The sequence below is a fragment of the Pseudopodoces humilis genome, chromosome 3 (assembly GCF_049639895.1).
Source record: "Pseudopodoces humilis isolate 2021_Gansu_Grassland_sample_001 chromosome 3, ASM4963989v1, whole genome shotgun sequence".
Lineage (NCBI taxonomy): Eukaryota > Metazoa > Chordata > Aves > Passeriformes > Paridae > Pseudopodoces > Pseudopodoces humilis.
Window position 1 is genome coordinate 109,940,467 of NC_142202.1, and position 17,063 is coordinate 109,957,529.

The following is a 17,063-nucleotide window of genomic DNA, read 5'->3' on the forward strand; positions in this document are numbered from 1 at the left end:
GAAAGAATAAAGTTATTTCCACAATCCTTAGAATATAGGTGATGAGGGGAAAGAAAAAAGGGGAAAGGGCAAAATTATTTCCACAGTTTTTCAAATCTAGCTGTATTTCCATTATGGATTTAGACATCCAAATTCATTGGCTCAATACAGCTGCCCAAATATAAGCATCCATTGCTATTTGAGTTGAACTGGGTTATCCAGTTTGGCCATGAGCTGCTGCTCCAGGGACACACAGCTCTCCTTTTGTTACTGTTTTATGTCTGCCAGCAGTTATGGATGTCTTGGGTATTACAAATCTACATGGGAGTAACTAAACAGTGCCCTAAATGTCTACAGTGATGAAAACACCAGTGTCCAGTAGGAGCTCCCAGGTGTCCATGTTCCACAAAGAAAAACTCAATTGTCATGATTCTGGCCAAAGAGTACTGATATTGGCCTGTTAACCATAGAAATATAAAAAGGTTTCAGGATATGTGTTCAATTCACTAGAAATAGAAAAAAAATAGTGGGGCCTGGTTTTATAGGATCTTTAAACATGGGTTAATTGGCCTTGCAGAGGCATGGGAGAGCCTGAGAGGTTTTACAGCAGGGGACAGAACCTGACCAGTTTGCAGCTTGGACAGATGTAACACTGCTGAAGGCTGTGTCAGCCATTCCAGTTGCTGGAGAGTCACAGCATCCTACAGGAAACCTTCCAGTGTTTCACAGCACAAGGTCTTCCATCTGATCAGAGGGACAGGTACACCACATTTACACAGACCAAACCAGAATACTGTGAATAATAGTTTTATTGTGGAGTTGATTACAGCCAGCACAGACTAATCAGCATCTGGCTCCTGACACTTCTCTGATATCTGGTCCTTGGATACCTGGCAACTCTGCCAGACTCAGAATAAATCAGATTCATGGGCTCACATTGGCCCCACTTCTGTACTCAGCACCAGGCATTTGCTTTGGCCACTGGTAGGGGTGCATGGGCTCTTGTTTTGACCCAGTACAAATTTTTTTCTCATTTTCTGATCATATACTGGATCATCCGACCATGTGTCACAAATCCTCAGATGTCTCCCATGCAGGAGTGACCAAGACTATTTTTATTAATCTGTGCCCCCCTAGGATAGCACAACCATCTTCCTGTGCTTTTTCACAGTCCAGCTCAGCAAAAAACAGCCAGCCCCTCTCCCTGTCACTACCCCAGGTGATACTTTACTGGTAGTGGAGGCTCTGAGACACCACTTTGCCTAGAAATCCCCTTGAAAAAAATAAGTAGGTTACTGCCTTTTACAGGTTTTCATGTATAATAAAAAAGTTTTTCCTTTTCTTTCAATCTGCCAGCATTCAGTAAAGACTTTTGACACGTGGAGATAGAAGGGAACTTAATTGCACACTTGGTTCTGACACTTTCCTTTGTTAAAATAAAAGAACTTTTAAGATTAACTTTTTCAACAGGTAGAAAGTAGAGGTTGGAGGAAGGAGAGAAGAGCAGTGCTGACAGGGCCAACTGGGGATAGTGGATTGTTTAGAAGCCAAAATGACTGACTGTTTTCAGTTGTTGAAAGGAGCTGTTTTTCCTCTAAGGACCTGATTCATTAAAACTGTATGCTGCATTTACATACATTTCTGCTGAATACCTCTCTTTGCCTGAAAGGCTGGGGTGATGCTGTCTTTTCAAGCAGTCGGTGTCTAGGTCCATGCAGATGACAAGCATTTAGAGAAACCAGGCTTGGATGGGGTCCAGCAGCACAGCAGGAAATAGGTTTCTGCATCTCCCCTTAGCCAAAAGACAGCTATCCAAGGTCTGTGTTCCCAGCTTGCATCACTGTGATAAAATGAAGGGTAAAACTGGCTCAGCACAGTTTTCTTGTTTATAACTCAGCAGTGAAGGACCTTCTGAAGGCCAGCAAGCTGAGTTCATCCACTTTTTCCATTACACACATCCCAGAAGATAGGAGTTACAAGGTGATAATGAAGAACCCAAACTTTATCTAGGACCAGGTGTGCAGTGAGTCTCCTAAAAGGAATCATGGACCACAGGGATGCTCTTTAGTATTAAGAAATCCCACCAGGCTCAGAGATTGCATCTATGCTAACAAAGTAAACCACACACACTCTGAGTCATCAGACTGCACTTGTCCATGTTACTAAAATGTTAGAATGGCTCATTGAATTCTCCCAAATACTTTTCAGGAAAGCCCTGGGAGACAGCCCCACAACAAGGTCTATACTCCAGGAAACCACAGGATTTAGGAGACTGGAGGAGTGTAACTATATGTGTGTTATCAGATGGTGACAAGTGGTCTGCAGGTGTGAGGGTGACCCTTGTCATTCTACACTTCATTGGGTGGCACTGTTTCCAGGCTACATGTAGTCACTGTGAGCAGTACCAGGTAAATCCAACAAAAGCCAGGGCTCCAGCTGAGTGTCCTGATTATCTGGAGGTGATCACATCCTCCTGGTCCCTGCTCAGTGCCTTTATTTCCAATACAGGCAATGGAGAACTCTATGCTAATTTGGACAGATCCCCTTTCCTTTTTTTAATTAACTGAATCATAAAACAAGTGAAAGTAAGTGATATCTGTTCATCCATGGTCCAGATAATGCTCTTCTGAGGACATGAGCTAAATGCAACTGATTTGGTTTCTTTTTTTAAAAGTTTGTTGGTAGAATAGTCCTAGGGTAACTTACAAACAACAATACAACAACACAAGAATGAAAAGGCCTTATTTTCAGGTCTCTCCTAGTGCTAGGTCCTATATAGAGGAATTCCAGGGAATAAATTTAACCCCCAGGTGCTGAGGCATCCTGAGAAGCCTTAGGGAAGACTGAATGGGAGAGGAAATCCATCCATCCATCCATCCATCCATCCATCCATCCATCCATCCATCCATCCATCCTTTACAAAGAAGATGGGCTACTATGCTGCTGGGAGGGAATCAGACCCTGAATTCCCAGACAAGGGGTCCTTCCTTCACAACCCCTTTGTCTTAAGGGCTGGGAGTCAAGAAGACAAGTCCAAAATATCCAGGACTTCAACTTGCAGATAAAGCAGTGCCCACAATAGACACAAGCCTATGTACAAGTATTGGTGTATTTACACAAAATAAATAATAATCTACACATTTCAGGCATATTCTAATGCTAAATCACCATTTCCTTTAACCATAAGCCTTGCTGCCAATGTAGACAAGCTAAGCTAGACTTAACACTGAGAAACTGTGTCCTCTTCAGGGGAAAAACTGCATTTTAAAATGCTAGCATTAATATGGTTCCATAAGGAAAATATTCCTGTTCAAGAGATTCTGTATGTTGTTGGCTCTGAGAATTTGGGGCAGGGAAGCCAGAGATGGATTTCTTTGTCATTAATTTCTGTAACAACATTTCTGTCAAGCAATTCTGTTATGAATGAGATCACTCAGGATAAGGTGGGAGTGTTTTGAGAATCAGCATTATGGGTAGGATTATACCCATTTTATTGAAGGATTTCCATTTTCCTTTTAGACAAATATGTAAAGAATTCCAAGACCTTCTAAGTCAAGACAGATCACCCCTCGGATCCTCCAGACCAACTCCAATATTAGACCTCGACATCCAGAGACATTTAACGCATTTCAGGTATGATTTTGAAAGAAGAAACTAAAAATCCATACATTTGATTTAGACTGCATATGATGTTTCAATGTTATTTGTTCCCTTACTTAAAAGACATGCAAATAATAAATTTAGATCCATAATCCCTGCTAGATGTGCCTATTAAAACTGCAGGTTTGCCCAGCAATGTAGTTCAAGTTTGCTGCATTCAACCTGCTTCTAGGACCTCAGTCTGAGATTGAATAAGATATTTTCTGCATCTACTTGTCAAATCTCCCCATTTGGCCAGAATGTTGTCTTGCTTTAAATGTGACCCAAATCACAGCTCACAAGTGGATGGTCCAGAAGCGTAGAAACTCAAGTTCTGAACCAATATAAATTAATCAAAGTAGAAATAATAGGAAGAAGTTGCATCCTTTCCAATTAAATAAATAGTTCCAGAAGCACATTTATGTGACTGAAATAATTTGACAATGTCTTACCAGGACCATTTTATTAACTCTTTGGCTTCCAAAGAAGGTTGGCCTCAAAGTTCATTACCTATTAAAACAATTTTACTGCACTAATTTCCAAACAACACACTGGAAAAAATCTGGGAGAATGAAAGCTCACTCACACTAAACAGCCAGATTGGTGATATATTTAGACTCGGTTTTTGAACAATATTTAATGTTCTGGTTTAAACAGGCTGTTTTGAAGACAAAGACCCAAGGTACATACACACCAAGTCCAAACTCCATTAGAATTTTATCCTAATTATGTATAAACGTCAATAGATGTTTTGGGGTCAGAAAGATTTATTAGCTCAGGAGTTGCTGTGCAATTTCACGTTTTTGCTTTAGGCAATGTGTCAGATACACTCGAGAGTGAGATGAGAACTTCCAGAGGGACACTTTGAAATAGTGGAGTCATCTAAGATATCTCTCAAAGATAAGTTTGATGAAACACCCTGGAGGTGCTCCTGTCTTTGCTCAGGCCACAGAGGCTGACTTGCTGAGGCTACAGATTGTTAATTTTTTCAATCCACTAGCTGAAATATGGAAAAATGTGTGAAGAACTGTTCCAGAGAGTTGTTTACAGACCATAATATTAAGCAAGTTTCACAGCCCTATAAAGACTTAGAATTGTGCTGTATACTCTTTAGCACAACCAGCTGAGCCACTCTTCCTTCGTTGGCTGGAGAGACAACTTCTGTGTCCCAATGTGCCAACATCTGTTAGTTATTAACATTCTGATAGGCACTGTGATAACTGATGTTTAGTCTCTCACACTTTGAGTGGAATCCTAAAAATTCTCACCACCCCATTCTTTCATACATCTGCTGGGGTGTGGAGAGGCAAGAGTAATTCCCCATCCACTAATGCACACATTCCTGACATTCCTGTTTATTCTTCCACACATCTGTGTGCATCCTACATGTGTATGAACACACCTCAACAACTTATTCCTGTTCTCAAGCACTGCTATGCATTTGTGTGTGTATATTTTCCATGATACACACTCCAAAACACCCAGCTCCATGTGCACATCAAGAGAAACATCCTTATTTGTGCAGAATGCTCATAGAGGGATTTAAATGAGCTACCTAAGCTTGTGGAGAAAGAGATAATTCCCTATTATTATTACCTGTGCACAGAGGAAATGTGAGGTGGCTAATCCCCAAGGATTCCTGTGTTTAAAGTAGAAATAGCAGTCAGGATAAAATGCTGAAGGCTTCAGATACAAAACTGTCAGCTGGTACAGCTCCCATCCTTCCTTCTCTGCTGCACTTCAGTAGGCTGGAGGACAAAACTTCTGCAGGCAGCTCCTGGACCAGTCAGTGCTTTCTTTCATGCCTGCTGCAGGCACTAAGCGTTGGACTGAAGATGGGCACCTGGAGGAGAACAGGCCTTGGTCCTACACAGGGTCTTCCCTGGCCTTAAATCAGTCTTCTCTGATTGTGCTCAGGGAATGATGAGTGCTGCCAGACCCAGAGGTGAAGCTGAGACCATATTCCTTTTCCAGCTAGTGTAGAGGTGCTAGGGTCAGATCAGCTTCCAACCTGGACTTCTGCCTCCACTGCAGCCAGCTGGACATCTTCTGCAATGGTGTCCAGTCATCTCACCTGCATAGCCCAAGAAATCTGTCTTAAACAGGTCTAATAAAGATGTCTCCATCAGTGTAACTATAATTTCTCTCTAAACTCCATTGGCTGAACATTCTGGTCTAGATCTCCACCAGAATGGGAGATCAGCCAACCAGTACACAGTAGACACTTACACTGTGGACAGCTAAACCTAATGAAGGCAAAAAAATCATAATTCCCATCCCCTAAATCCACCAGTCCTCACAGCCAGATTGTCTCAACCCCTACTTGTTTTCTTGAGATTAAATATCTTGGGTTTGGAAGGGACCTTAAATCTCATCTTATTCCAAGGCCCTGCCATGGGGGATCTAGAGTCTCTAATGTCCCTTCCAACCCAAACCATTCTAGGATTCTATGATATGATGTCAGAAATCTGAAGGGATTTTTTATGACCATAAAGAAATCAGAGGAATCACATAAATGTCTATTATTAAAATAAGTTCTAAGATATTGAAAGACTTTTTGAAGAGCTATAACATCAGATATCTACAGTGGAATTTGATCCAGCCTCTACTACACTGGGGTGAAAGAGTTTTCTTTAGGAATAAATTCCCTACTGCTGTTCATTGTAGAGCTGTGTACTCCACTTTCTCATGATGTTACTTGTTCTATGTTAATAATTAAGACCAGGGTTTACAGCCTGGCACAGGTCAGATAGAAGCAGCTTCTTACCCACTTCCTCTGTCTTAAATCTCCAAGTTCACACTTCTCTCTGAAGTTTTTCCACTGAGTATTAGTTCACCGAGATCTGTAAATGTGTCCAACCTGGAGTACAGCGTGGCCCCATGAAGGGATCAGAAGTGCTGGGTTTGCTCAAACTCCAAACTCAAAGTTCACACAAAGCACAGAACAGGAAATCTTCAAAGGAACTGACAGTGAGCCTGAAAACTTCTGGATTTTGCACAACCTTATGCAAAAAAACAGAGACTCTTGTGCACCCCTGTTTGTGCAGCTGCTGTCTGAGATGTTCTGAATTCAAAAACTCAGTGTTCCATGAGGAATGATTTTCCAATATTATTCGACCATGAACAGATGATTTAGACCCATAAATTTATAGCAGGAAATATTTTGCACTACCTGGGCCAGGGTCATTTTATGTTTTTTTTTCATTCAACATTTTCCCTTTTCAATACATTTTAGAGGATCTTACTGCAGGGAAGTTACTTTGGTAACTTCTCTTGTCAGTATGTTGTTGAAGTTATATTGCTACCTTCAAATAACTTCAAGTGTATTGATACAAGCAGATAAAAGTAGTGCCAGAGAAGAGACATTGGCCATCTGTGCTTCTCTTTACCTGCAGAATTTCCGGGTTTTTTTCTGCCTAGTCTAACCAAAAACTAATCCCAACTATTCCTGGGGACAGTGGTACATATATATCACCAATAAAAGTGTAAGTTTAGAATTCCTAGAAGCACCAGCCCCTGTTATAGCCCAGTCAGGTGCCTTGCCTGTGTTATAAATTTAGATTTAGGGAAGTCCTGCCTTGCCAGGGCTGGATCCCAAACGTCATGGGCTAAGTGTTGGGGTAGCTCAGATTTCTAAGCATTACATAAGTCTGTGTTCAGGAAGAGGTGATATGTTGAAGGGCTGCCCAAGTTGTCCTTCAGCTCTTCTTTGAGCTGGATAAGTTAGGAGAGACATTAAAGATCATCTTGTTCCAACCTCTCTGCCACGGGCAGTGACACTTTCCACCAGACCAGGCTGCTCAAAGCCCCATTCAACCTGGTCTTGAGTACAGAGTCCTGTGGGTTGTATCTGACCTGAAAGTCACCACTTGAGTTACCCCACCCCCAGTTTCTGATGAAAAATTCATCATGAAGTCATGGAGCAAGCAATAAAAAAACCCTGGAAAAACCCATTGCCATTACTAAGTGCTGAGACTTTTTGTGCAGACACAGGAGCGTCTCTTTATTGTCCTCTAAAGGCTGATCTGTGCAAAGCATTTTTGAGTTTACTACAAAAGAGACCAAAGTCAGCATATCAGAATTAGAAAAGAACCTGAAATTTTCTCTAGCTTTAATGAGAAGAACCTATTTTTCTCACCCTTTACTTTCAAAGTGGAGAGACCATGAGGATCACCAGGAGAGTAAAGAGTGAGAAGAGTGCCAGATCACTGGTGACCTGAGGAATCCGTGTATCCTCACTCTGCTAATGTGTGAAATCAACTAAAGGTTTAATCAACAGCATTCCCCAGCTTCAGTTTAAGAACCTTAGAGTGATTCAGCTGTCTGGGCAATGTGGAGATCTCTGGTCATTTTAGGTGTGAAGAGACATCCTGTTTTACACGCATCTGCTACTCAGATCAGCATTTAGGGTATCCCTCCAACTGGACCACATATCCAAATCAATAAGACAGTATTTTTTTTTAATTATTTTAGGCAATATTTCTCTCCTGTTGAGTGGAGAGAGCTCACACCTTCTTCTCTCTTCCATTCCACTGTCATATCTGAGATTCAGCCAGGAAACTGAAAGTCACACTTATATGTCTTCATGTCTTTGTCTTTGTAACCTGCCCTTGCTTCAGAACAGCTTTGTTCCTTGTTATTGATTTTGGTTTTTTTTAATTTTTAACAGAATTATTTTCTTGGTTCCCCAAAATCTCATGTAAACTAGAGTTAGCAGAAAACCCATTTAAAAAAAACCCAAAAAACCCCAAAAGACACATTCTTTGCTGGAAAACCAAAATCAGAACACATAAACCTTTACAGTAGAAGACTTTCTGAGATTTTACTCATGAGATCTGTGTCTTGTTTTATACATACAGACTTTCTGACCTCATCAAACAGCCTCCTAGCCTCACCTTCATCACTTGGAAAATTGGATATAGACACATCTTCTACACTTGATTTTGAGACACTTGTGTCTCTAAGAATCTGTGGTGCTTGGAAATTTCTGATATCCTACTAATGCTATCCATCATACAGGGAAAGGAGAGTATTCACTGATAACTACAGTTGTATTTGATGCTTTAACTTCAAGGCTACATTTCATCAAGATGCAAAATCACACCCAGATCTTCTGTTTTATATATAAGATAAAGACAGAAAAATGGCAAAGGGAAAACTACTTTCTTGTAAGTGACACTTCTTTCACTGCAGAAACCTTTTAAAAACAGACACACAAAAAATAACAGGTTCAGAATACTAAAGTTAGGTAATGAAAGCAATCAGCATCCTCATGGATTATTCTGTGTTCTGTTGAGCCATCCAGCTGATATGAAACACCCTTCCTGTGAAACTGTTTGAGACAGAGTTTTGTCGCTTAGCTCCTCGCTGAGCCTGGAGCTGTCAGCCTCCTGCCAGTGCCTGGCATCACACTGACGGGGTGACACGAAAAGTGACAGACAAGAAACCGGAGTCTCAGGCTTTGGGAGCAGTGAGAATGTAACATCTTTCTTTCTGAAGGGGAAAATGGAGCAATGAAATGGATTTTGAAGCTCAGTGTGTTTTTTAAACTGCAACAAATAGCCAAGCCCAAAGACTTGCTTGTGAGTTGCCTACAAAGATGTGCTCACCCCCTTTTATACATTGTTCTTTCTTTTATTTTTTTACACTTCTTTGCTTATCAGGAGGTAGTGCAGCTTCTGTCATAATTCCAGAGATTCCAATCCACAGCAGCAGCCTCCTGTTTGGATGCAGGGACTGGAGGAAGCCTGGTGCACAATGAAGTTTATGGTGAAACACCTCTGGTGCCCTCTAGAGTTCCCTGATTTCCAGGAGCTCCCTCAATCTTTGGATTTTGTTAACTGAGAGGAGCAACACTGGTGCCTAGTGCTGAGGGAGCTACAAATTGTTTCATTCTTTTTTCCTTTTTTCAAATTTTATTTTTACTTTGTTTCCTTGTCTCTTCATTTATTTTAAGTGTTGGAGTGCCTTCTTCTGGGATCTTTCCCTCACTTTCTTTCCAAGGGATTACTTCTTTGGTCTTTCAATAGCCAGGTCTCAATCACCTTGTCTTGCTCCCCTGATGAACTAAATCCTTTCTAATTTCTAATATTGTTAAAGGCTTTTTTCATAGGTTGCATGATACCATATTCCCTTAAAGTCACAATTTATGGAGTAAAGAAAACAGATGAAAATCTGGTGGGTTTTTTTGTTTGGTTTTTTTTTGTCTGATTCATTAAAAACTAGATTCCATGATCATAAAATCCATATCAAAAAAAATATCTATACATTCGTTAAAGAAGGGGAAAAATCTTGGAGGTGCTTACATTTTCAACACAGCACTTAAAATTTCTTAAAGCATTTCAGGCACTTGTGTTTTCCAAAAGAAAAAAGAATGCCCTCCCCTCCTTTCCAAATTAAAAGGCTATGAAACTGATTGCACTTTGTCATGAGCTTGTTTATAAATGTTAATTCTCAGTCATTCTCATTTGAGGAAGGCAGTAGGACTTCTCAGCTACATTTCCTCACTGGGAAAATTTATGGATGGTAGTAAATTGAATGAACCTCATCTGTTTCTTTTCCTTCCCATAAAGTGAAGATGAACCGCTAAATGGTTTAATCTTTGGGCTACAGCTCAGAAATACTCCACAGCTTTTGAAGTTTCAGGTCTGTTGCCTGGGCAATTCTTCTTAGTGTGGAAAATTAGTCCCAAAGCCTGAAATTTTCAGATCCAAAATAGAATATCTTAAATTTGGGGCATCAGCTGTAACACTCTCCTCCTACTTTTTCCATGGCTTTTACACATGGTAGAAGGAGGTCCATCTGCTTAGGAGGACATGTCCTTAATACACTGTGAACAGAAGGAAAACATGAGGGCCTAGCTTGAAGGCAACTTCTGTACTGTTTCCTACTCTGATCCTATAGACTTCTTATCCCTGTAATATGCACTGCCCACGTTCTGATTTTTTGACTATCAAGTCTAACTTGTGTCGTAGTTAGACCTTCTGAGCTTCTGAAGTAAAGTTATCACCATTTAACTTTCTGGGCAACCTTCACAAGAGAGACCTTGAAATCAACAGAAGCACCTCAAAGTCAATATTGTCACCTCTATATTCAGATGTTACTCGTGTCAGTGAAGAGATACAAATATTTTACCATTTCTTTTACAGCCATTAAACATCATCCCATATCTTACCATCTGCCATCAACTGTGTGCTGCTGAATTTGAATAATCATGGCGTTTTCACAAAGTTCTGAGATAAACTGACCAATAAGTTCAAGCTTGATTTGTCTTCATTATTATTGTTTTAAAGGGCATATTTATTTTAAATGAGGGTGTAAACATCCAGTGCAGATGGCCTCTTCCCCACCCCCTGCTGAGAGGGAAGCTGTGACTTTTGCTTCGTGCTGGAGCTTCACCAGCCTGGGGTAGGAAGGAGTCCTTGAGGTGGTTGCCAAACAAGACTCTGAGCCTTCAGGCACTCTTGGATTTTTTCACTTTTAAGTAAGGCCATCATTAAAACATGAGCAGACATAATTGCATCATAGCACTGGGCAGAATTAGAGGCAGGTCTGGATGTCCTTAAGCACCAGGCTTTGTAATGTGTTGGCCTGATATTCATTGCCCTCTCTCTGCAGTCTCCAGCACCAGAGTCACAGATTTCAGCCTTGCCTCTCAGAACAATAAAGCTGGTTTATAGGAGCTGTAGTGGGAAGCTCTATAAAGCTCAGAATACCCAGAAGACTCCATTATGAAACCACCATGTTTACTTTCAGACTTATAAACCCAAATGAGAGTATGATAATGAAAGCAGCTCCTTTCATAGGTGTGGAGCATACCAAAATGAACAAATTTCAGTGTGAGCTCAATTAGCCTGGAAAATCAGGCAGCTAAATTTGACTTTCAGGAAACACATTTGAATGCTTTGCCATTAATCTTCTCTGATTTAAATGTAAAATCAGATTTTCTCCCAAACTTGAAACTTACTTTCATCAGCAAAGGGAAATTATCCAACTTTCTTGGATTTTTCAAAGACTTTAACTTGCAGAGAAGTAAAGACCACCAAAATTAGAGCAAGGGGAATTACTGATAGAAATGTAAGATAAAGTAGAAGATAATATCTCTCGGCCTTTTTGTGCTCATTACCTAAAGTGAGCCTAATAAAATACACCCTCACAGGAGCTTGGCAAGAAGGGTTGGTTAGAAATTTTCTATAAAATTATTTCTTGTAATAAGCTTCATGGGAAAATTAAAAGGTTCTGCATATCCCCATTTGAGAAGAATATATTCATCAAGAACTGAAAGCAGAGTTACCATGAGACTCTGCAGCACCATTTCACTAAAAAAAGTTGGCTTTTTAATAAGAAACACAAGGCTATGTTGGTGAGAGCTGCCATATTTAATGATTACTGGTAACTAAAAGGCTAAACTGTAAAGGAAATAGACCCTTTACTCACTCCAAAGCATTCTTTTCCTATGAGCATTAGTTTTTAAACCAAAAGTTTCAGTTTCTGCTCTGGATAAAGTAGAAATATTTTGGTGCTTTTATGTATGCTGTATGTCTGAGCTTCCCATGTAGTCAATGAAGATCTAGGGCAAGATAGAGATGAGCCTTTTCAGGTGCTATCAGGTATTCTATCAGTCCCTGCTGCTTTAAAAGGGTCCTGGTCCCCTTTAACCCCTCTGTAACCTGTTCACATGACATAGATGTCTGGCTACCACAGAACATCCCAAATAACACCCAAATCATATTTTTCTTTAGGGTGGATCCATCAGTGTAGCCAGGAGAATAGTGCAGCTCACCATAAAGGAAACACATCCATCCATTTAACGTGCTAATTCACTCTCCAGACTTCTCTGACTGTATTGAATAAAGCCCCAAGGGCTCAATTCATTTGAGTAAACAATTTCAGATACAAAAGGGTAACCTGCCCAGTGTTAAAACATCTAGAAGCCGTCTGGACTTCAGTCCTATGTCATATCTATCAAATTTGTGCAGATGTCCCAAATGTCACAGGACATATCAGATCACTGTAGACTCTTATAGACAGCAAAAATGACATCAAGTCCCCTTTGATGGTAACAGGAGTTTGGCACTGTTGATGTTTACACCTACATGTTACCCTTAAATACCTTAATATCAGATTTTGTCCCATTCTGGCATTTTCTACAGTCTTGTTCAGCATTTCAGAACATTAAACTTTTTTCCTACCCCTAGAGATAATTTCTGAGACAATCCCTCTAAGTTTTGAAGGCGGTGTTCCCACTTTACCTCTCAGGGTCTATTGAGCTGTCAAACAAAAACAGTATCATTCCTTTTGTTCCCAGACTGAAAGTTTCAAAAATTGTAGGCCAGAAGGTTTCTTTTCCATTTAATCCTGTATTAAACTTACAATTTACTTGACATTCTCAGTCTCTACAGTGCCCTGAAAGCAGATTGTAATCAGGTGGGGGTCAGTCTTTCTTCCCAGCTAAAAAGTGATAGGACAAGAGGAAACAACCTCAAGTTGAGCCAGGAGAGGTTTAATTGGATATTGGGAAAAACTTAACTGAAAGGGTGGTCAGGTATTGGAACAGGCTGCCCAGGGAAGTGGTGGGTTCACCATCCCAGAAAGTGTCCAATAATCACTTGGATGTGGCTTTTGGGGACATGGTTTAGTGGAGCTCCCGACAGCGCTGGGTTCATGGTTGGACTCGATGATCTGGGCGCTATTTTCCAATCTAAATGATTCTATGATTACATGATTTCCATCTACTGGAAATGAGAAAATGAATGAATGCAGATATTGCCAGCTTCTATAATACACTAGTTTATTTTACTGGCAAGATCAGAAAGATTTTTATGTGTCTTAGTACAGTCAATTCCCCAAATCAGGACCCAGAAGATCACACAAGCAGTGTAAAAATCATGCAATAACTTAACTAGTAATGATACCTTTAATTTCCTTTTTCTTGCTTAATGTTTTTGCAAACTCCATCACATTTTCATTTCTCTGGATTTCTGAAGACCAGAAGTTATGATAAAATGCAACACAAAATCACTAAATCACCTGACTCTTAAAGTGACTTGAAAGGGTTTAAAACACTCATAGCTATGCTACTGCTGATCTAGTTTTTGCAACTATTTAAAACATGACTTACAATGATAATGATTTTTATATTTCTGGTATGCCAGGCATACCTAAAAACAAAATAAAATCAAACTGAGGTATGTTTACCTCTTTTTAATGCTAAATTATAAAGACCCATATATTGATACAAGTCCAAACTCTAAGCATCCAAACTTTATGTGGTATTATTAATTGATGTCTGCAAAATATTGCTTGTAAATTTTTAATTATCATTTTCCTCACATTACTAACTGGGGATAAATATAAATTCCTGCTTTGAAAAGTGCCTGGAGACTGATGGATAAACATTCTAAATGCTAGTTATTTGTAAATAGCCTTTTTGAGACCTTTTATAAAAGGCTATGCAACTCCCAATCTGATATGAAGAATTTTCCATACTGAGAACTCATTTTGGTCAGACTTCACATATTTTTGGTCTCTTCCCTAAGATGCCAGCTTTCCTATCCAATCAGTTTCCCACGTCTAACAGACAGAAAGGTGACCCAAAATAATATATTGAAGCCTTTTCCATGTGGGTTTTTTGATACTTACACCATCCTACCAATTGTCCATGTCCTGTAAAACTTCTTTTTCTTTAGTCCCTACATTTTCACTTTTTTCTAAAAAATCTGGGAAGACTGAGAAGCCAAAGTGCAGAGGAGATAGGACACTGAAGTGAAATATTCCTATTTCTGACCCTTTCATGGGTCTCTGCATCAGGTCAGGATTTACTGATGTGGTTCCCAAGACAGCCAAGGAGTCTCTGTAGGGACAAAATCTTAACTAGCAGGGAATGGGAAACAGTTGTTTATCCTTGTCAGAATCGCTGTGATGTGGGTTTTCTTTTCCCCTCAACTAAACCAATACAAAGTATTGGTTTCCCAAAAATGCCCATGAACTCAAAAATTAGCTTCTGTTCATCTTCTTTCTTCTCGAAATAATTTTTATTTATTTCTTAAAATAATTGAAATCACTTTTGAAAATTTCAATGGCATTTCAATCTTTGAAATAATTTTTAATTTATGTTTCTAAATGAAAACTAAAAATCTGGGGGATTAGAGCAGAGTTTTTTGTTTTCACATACCACTCACCAAAATGAATCATTATAACAAGGAGAACAACTTGGTTACCCATAATAACTTTAGGGATTTTGGCCCTTTCATGATCATTTTATACTGCATAAATGATATTTAGGCAAATGGCACCAAAGTCAGTTGTCTAAGAACTGTTTCTAGTGGCACATCCCATATCCTATGGCAGCTGGGACATCCTGCAGTCTTCCATCCAGCTCTGGGATCCTAAGCACAGGAAAGATGTGGAGCAGTTGGAGCAAGTCAGAGGAGTCCATGAGGATGGTTAGAGGGCTGGAGAAGTTCTGCTACAAGGAAAGGCTGAGAGGATTGGGATGGTTCAGCCTGGAGAAGAAAAGGCTCTGGGGAGACCTTAGAGCCCTTTCCAATACCCTAACAGGCTCCATGCTAGCTGGAGAAGGAATTTGGATAAGGGCATAGAGTGACAGGAAAAGGAGGAATGGCTTTCCACTGACAGAGGGCAGAGTTAGATGGGATATTGGGAAGAAATTCCTCCCTTTGAGGTGGAGAGGCCCTGGCAGGTTTCCAAGAGAAACTGTGGCTGCCCCAGGATATCTGGAAGTGTTCAAGGCCAGGCTAGATGGGGCTGGGAGTAACCTGGGATAATAGAAGATGTCCCTGCCCATGGCAGGGGGATGGAAGGAGATGATCTTAAAGGTCTCTTCCAGCCCAGACAATTCTGGGATTCTTTAATTTTGACAGAGATTGTATCGAAGAGATGGGACTTGTGGAAAACTTGCACATCTCTGGATCCACAGGTGGCAGCTAGGAACAATGGCAATCAAAACTCAGTATATAAAAAACCACCTTATTTAGATATTTAGATTAAAGGTGCAACAGGGCAAATCCATACCAGTAAATTCAGCACAGCTAGGGAAACATGGCTAGAACTGTGTTATTTTTGCCAGTAATGGGTTAGGATTGTCCATTAATTCAGCCTGGCTAAACCAGCACTATGTGAAACATTTTCTGTTCATCACTTGAGCAAGGGTATTGGCCAAGGATGTTGGCCAGGGTCTATCCCCAACAGGAACTTCAGATCTCACCCTGTTGGATGGTCCAGGAGTTAAGCAGCATGGATATAGCCAAATTGTGCCAATTATGCTGAGGGTTGAGGGAGATGGCATCATTGGCTTTGCTGAATTTCTGAGTACAGATGCTGTTGTATCTTCATGTAGAATAACCAGGTCATGTTTAAGAGCTGTAATATCACAGGTGGTTGGAAAAGAACTCCAAGATCACCAAGTCAACCAAACGTGATCCAGAATTGAGAATAAACCACGCAGAATTCCTTTTATTTATCCAAGAAAGAGAAGCCAGACTTCATGACACTGGACATGGTGTTGGAGAGCCAATTCTGTTTTGGCTTCTCTGAAATCAACAGCCCTGTGTCAGTCTGCCCTTGCTGTGAATCTGTCCCATGGTGTTTCAGAACTGAGGCTCCACCAAAAACAACCTTTAAAGCTGTATGCAGTCTGCTCTTTGGCTCTATTCCTCTCTTTTCAGTTTCTCCCACAGGTAATAAATAGTTTAGGGAGCAAATCCTGAATTTCACTGTAGCAAAATGAGTGTACTGTAAACTCCTCAGTGTTTGTGAGCGCATTGATATTTATGTGTGTGTGTGTATTTCTTTCCCTTTTCTTTTTCTTCTGTCTCCTTCCCATTTGTAGTTTGATCACTCATGGTTTTGGAACTCCTGCAATATGTGCTGCCCTAAGCACTTTCCAAACTGTTCTCAGTGAAATGCTGAACTACTTGGAAAAGCACACATCGCACAAAAACGGAGGAGCGGCGGAATCCGGCCAAGGACACGCCAACTCGGAGAAAGCCCCCCTGCGGAAAACTTCAGAGGCTGCTGTGAAAGAGGGCAAAACAGAAAAGACAGACTAGCTACATCAAACAGAATCTATTTCGAGAGAGTCTTGCTGCTGATATTTTTTTTAAATATATATATCATTGAGGGCAATTTATCTCCAGTGGACCAAATCCAAAAAAAAAAAAAAAAAAAAAAAGGGGGGGGGGGAAGAAAAAAATAGTAAAAAAGAAAATAAAAAGAAAATAAAAAAGAAAGATTAAAACAGAGAGAAAGAGAGAGCGTGCGAGAGGAAAGTATTCAACCCTAAGAACAGCAGTGTACAGTAATTGTGTGATGAAATTGTCACTTTTTTAAAATTTATGTTGCTCTAAACTGCTTTTTTGTGCACGTAGTATTTGATTGTTCTGAATGATACACTAACACTGTTTTTTATAAGCACTTCTGGACTT

At 40.2% G+C, this 17,063-nt stretch overlaps 1 protein-coding gene across 1 annotated transcript in view; it reads left to right on the forward strand.

Annotated features, from left to right (window-relative positions):
• TFAP2D (transcription factor AP-2 delta) overlaps positions 1-16,688 on the forward strand; it is a 46,126-nt gene extending 29,438 nt beyond the window's left edge. Inside the window, exons 6-7 of the mRNA XM_014257631.1 lie at positions 3,499-3,612; positions 16,469-16,688. Of these exons, the coding sequence (XP_014113106.1) occupies positions 3,499-3,612; positions 16,469-16,688 (334 nt within the window). The remainder of the gene's footprint in view (positions 1-3,498; positions 3,613-16,468) is intronic.
• Positions 16,689-17,063: the final 375 nt, after the last annotated feature.